General features: G+C 42.3%; 1 protein-coding gene across 1 annotated transcript; it reads right to left on the bottom strand.

The window, feature by feature from the left end:
- Nucleotides 1-621: 621 nt before the first annotated feature.
- On the bottom strand, nucleotides 622-1,584 carry LOC127794761 (uncharacterized). The gene is made up of 2 exons (XM_052326007.1): nucleotides 1,121-1,584; nucleotides 622-955 (listed from the first exon to the last, which is right to left on the bottom strand). Exons 1-2 carry the CDS (start codon nucleotides 1,582-1,584, stop codon nucleotides 622-624), a joined length of 798 nt encoding a protein of 265 aa, XP_052181967.1.
- Between the last annotated feature and the right edge of the window lie 1,692 nt (nucleotides 1,585-3,276).

Here is a 3,276-nt window from a genome sequence, read left to right as displayed (position 1 = left end):
AGAAATGAATCGGCTTAGGGTTGCAACCTAGCTGTTGAGGCTTTGCATATCTTTTTTTCGGACTGGCGACCTCATATCGAGCAAGGCCTTTATTTTCTCTGGATTGGCTTCAATGCCTCTATTATTTACCATAAATCCTAGAAATGTTTTAGAGGCTACCCCAAAGGCACACTTAAGGGGATTGAGCTTCATTTGATAGCTTCTGAGGATCTTGAACATCTCCCCCAAATTAGAAACGTGATTGGTCACTTGTTCTGACTTTACTAACATGTCGTCAACACAGACCTCCATGGTCTTGCTAATCAACGCCTCAAACATCATGTTTACCAGCCTCTGATAGGTTGCCCCGGCATTCTTCATCCCAAAGGGCATCACTTTGTAGCAATACAGCCCCCGGTCAGTAATAAACAAGGTGTGCTTCTCGTCACCGGGGTTCATGGGGATTTAGTTGTAGCTCGAGTAAGCATCCATAAAGTTAAGGAGCTGGTGACCAGCAGTCATGAGCTAGTCAATTCTTGGGAGAGGAAAGTTGTCCTTTGGGTAAGCCTTGTTTAGGTCCGTGAAGTCGACACAAGTCATCCACTTCCCATTTTTCTTCTTTTCCAAGACTGGGTTAGCTACCTAGACTTGGTAGTAGGCCTCTCTAATGAACTCGTTTGCCAAGAGGTTATCCACTTCTTCTTTAAAAGTGGCATAACGCTCAATAGTCATTGGCCTCCTCTTCTGATGCACTAGCTTATAGCCGGGATCTACGTTAAGCCTGTGTGACATAACCTCTGGGGCTATTCCTACCATATCCTCATGATTCCATGCAAAGATATCGAGATTAGCTTTAAGAAAATTAGTAAGTTGGGACTTTACCTCGGGGGCCAGATTCCTCCCTAACTTGAGGCATCTTTCCTCATCTGTCTCACTAATTGGGATATCCTCGAGCTCTTCCACTAGGCATGTGGTCCTATCACAGTTCATTTTATGGAGGTCCAGATCATGGCTAACACCCTTTGAGCTGGTAGGTCATGGGTCACTTCTTGCAATGATTTTCACTTTCTTCCCTTTAACCCCCATTTTTAGGGCATCTTCATAGCAACACCTTGGAAGGTGTTATTCACCTCGTACACACCCTACTCCATTAGGGGTTGGGAACTTAACTATCAGTGACTTGGTTGAGGTGACTAGATCTAGGTCGTTCATTGCCTGCCTCCCGAGCATGACGTTGTATGCTGAAGGACAGTCTACAATAAGAAATTCTGCCAACGTGGTGGCCTGACGATCTACATCTTTAATAGTAAAAAGGAGACTAATATTCCCAATAGGGACCACCACATCACCTGTGAACCCATAGAGTAGCTCCGGGGATGAGCTCAACTGCTCCAGCCCTAGTCCCATTTGATCAAAGCAAGCTCTGTACATTACATTCACCAAGCTGCCTGTGTTTACCATTATCCTCTGCACTTCGGCATTGTCGATCCAGGCCTGTATAACGAGGGCGTCATTGTGTGGCCAATGGACATTTTTGGCTTCTTTTTCTGAGAAATAATCTTCTCTACCATCCCCTAGCTTGCTTCGCGGGTGCGACCTACTCATTTGACCTTGTTAACAAGACATGGTTGGCCTCACACATGCATGCACCTGTCATGGGACCTGTTGGAAGTCCTAGTGAGATGAGGTCCACCATGAATTTTGTAGATTATTCGAACTACTGGTGAGCATTCATCATCGGGGGGAGGCGACTCCTGTGCTAGTTGTGTTGAGTGTAGATTTTGATGATTGATTGGCATGTGTGAATGTGAATGTACATTTATATTTTATGTACTAACAAAGCATGAAACCTTCATAAGGCTTACAAAGCTGTTCTCTAGTGATTTCATGACACAGGTTATATATGGAAACTTCTTATATTTATATAGAGATTTCATTATATATGGAAACAAATTTTTAAAAAGCTTTCTAGAAATTTGAGTATTTGAGCTATGTATGGAAAGTTCTTCTTGGAATGGAAAGTCTAGAAGATATATATATATATATATATATGGAATATTTGTTCATATATGGAAAGTTCAAAAGATCTATATGGAAGTTTTTGAGGAGATTGGAGTAGTCCACTATATGGAGTTGCCATATATGTAACTTGGAGACATGGCATTGTTAATGTGGCATTTTGATGACATGGCAGCCACATGGAGCACACTCATCAAGGCTACACCATCTCATTGGTCTAGATATGGTAAGAGAATCATAGAGTAAATTTAAAGGTTTCTAGAAGCTCCACTACTCAGTTAAATATGGAAGAATTTTTTGGTTTGTATTAAATTTATTTTCTCATATATATACGTGCATAAGTTTTGCATTAGAATTTTTAAAAGGTGTCAATTCACTCCTCATCTTGACTAGATTAGAACTCAACAAGTTGTTGGGTTGGCAAATTGGTCAGTCGCACCACATAGTCCCTCAGCTGACCTCTTTTAATGAGGTCCTCGATGGCATCCCTCAAAGTTCAGCATGCAGAAGTGTTATGACCCACCTCGTTGTGATACGCACATAATTTTTTCTAATTTATAAATTTGTTGGGGTTTTTTTATTAGGTTGGGCTTCCCAAACTCCTCTATGTTTCTCTCCAAGGCTAAGATCATCTCTAGGGGATCAGACATGACACAATAACTATCAAAGCGACCTGATCTCGGAGGTCGCTCTTTCATCTCCACCTTGCGAGCTTGCTTGGAGATTTGGTTACTCGAGTGTTCTCCTTGAGTTTCCCTTCCATTGTCTCGGTTATTTTTTTCTTATTTTGGTTGGAGCCCTAGCTAGCTTATTCTTTCAGTCTGGTGGGCTTCTTCGACCCAAAAGCCTTTTCCCATGGAATCTCCTCGGTAGCTCATTCATAGAATTCCCCCAAGTCTTTAACATGGGTTTTATAGATGCTCTCATAGAACTTCCCATCTTTGCGAAGGCCTATAGAGATCGCAGTCAGAACGCTTTCATCGGATGGATCTTCGATGTTGCTCACCTTGCACCTGAAGCTGGCGATTTAGTCTTTTAAAGACTCATTTATCCTCTGGAACACTGTGGCGATGTGATAAGAAGGGGCGAGCTACCTTCTTAGCACCCTGTATTGATTGAGAAATCTTTGTTGGCACTGCTCCCAACTGCTGATGCTGTGAGTCAATAAGCCCCTGAACCAAGCTTGAGGAATATCACCCAAGGTTGCTAGGAAGACATGAGATTTGACCAATGAATTGGTTGTCTGCAAATCCATTTGGACATTGAATGCGTCTAGGT

This window comes from Diospyros lotus, chromosome 2, assembly GCF_014633365.1.
Source record: "Diospyros lotus cultivar Yz01 chromosome 2, ASM1463336v1, whole genome shotgun sequence".
Classification (NCBI taxonomy): Eukaryota; Viridiplantae; Streptophyta; class Magnoliopsida; order Ericales; family Ebenaceae; genus Diospyros; species Diospyros lotus.
The sequence above is the reverse complement of the archived record's forward strand: the minus strand, read 5'-3'. Positions and strand labels throughout refer to the sequence as shown.

What these genes read in the sequence shown, in the direction of transcription:
- LOC127794761 (XM_052326007.1), bottom strand. Translation starts at nt 1,584, where the DNA reads ATGAGTAGGTCGCACCCGCGAAGCAAGCTAGGGGATGGTAGAGAAGAT. An exon ending in CCAACCCCTAATGGAGTAGG is followed by an intron (nt 956 to 1,120) that starts GTGTGTACGAGG and finishes GAACTGTGATAG; the next exon opens with GACCACATGCCTAGTGGAAG.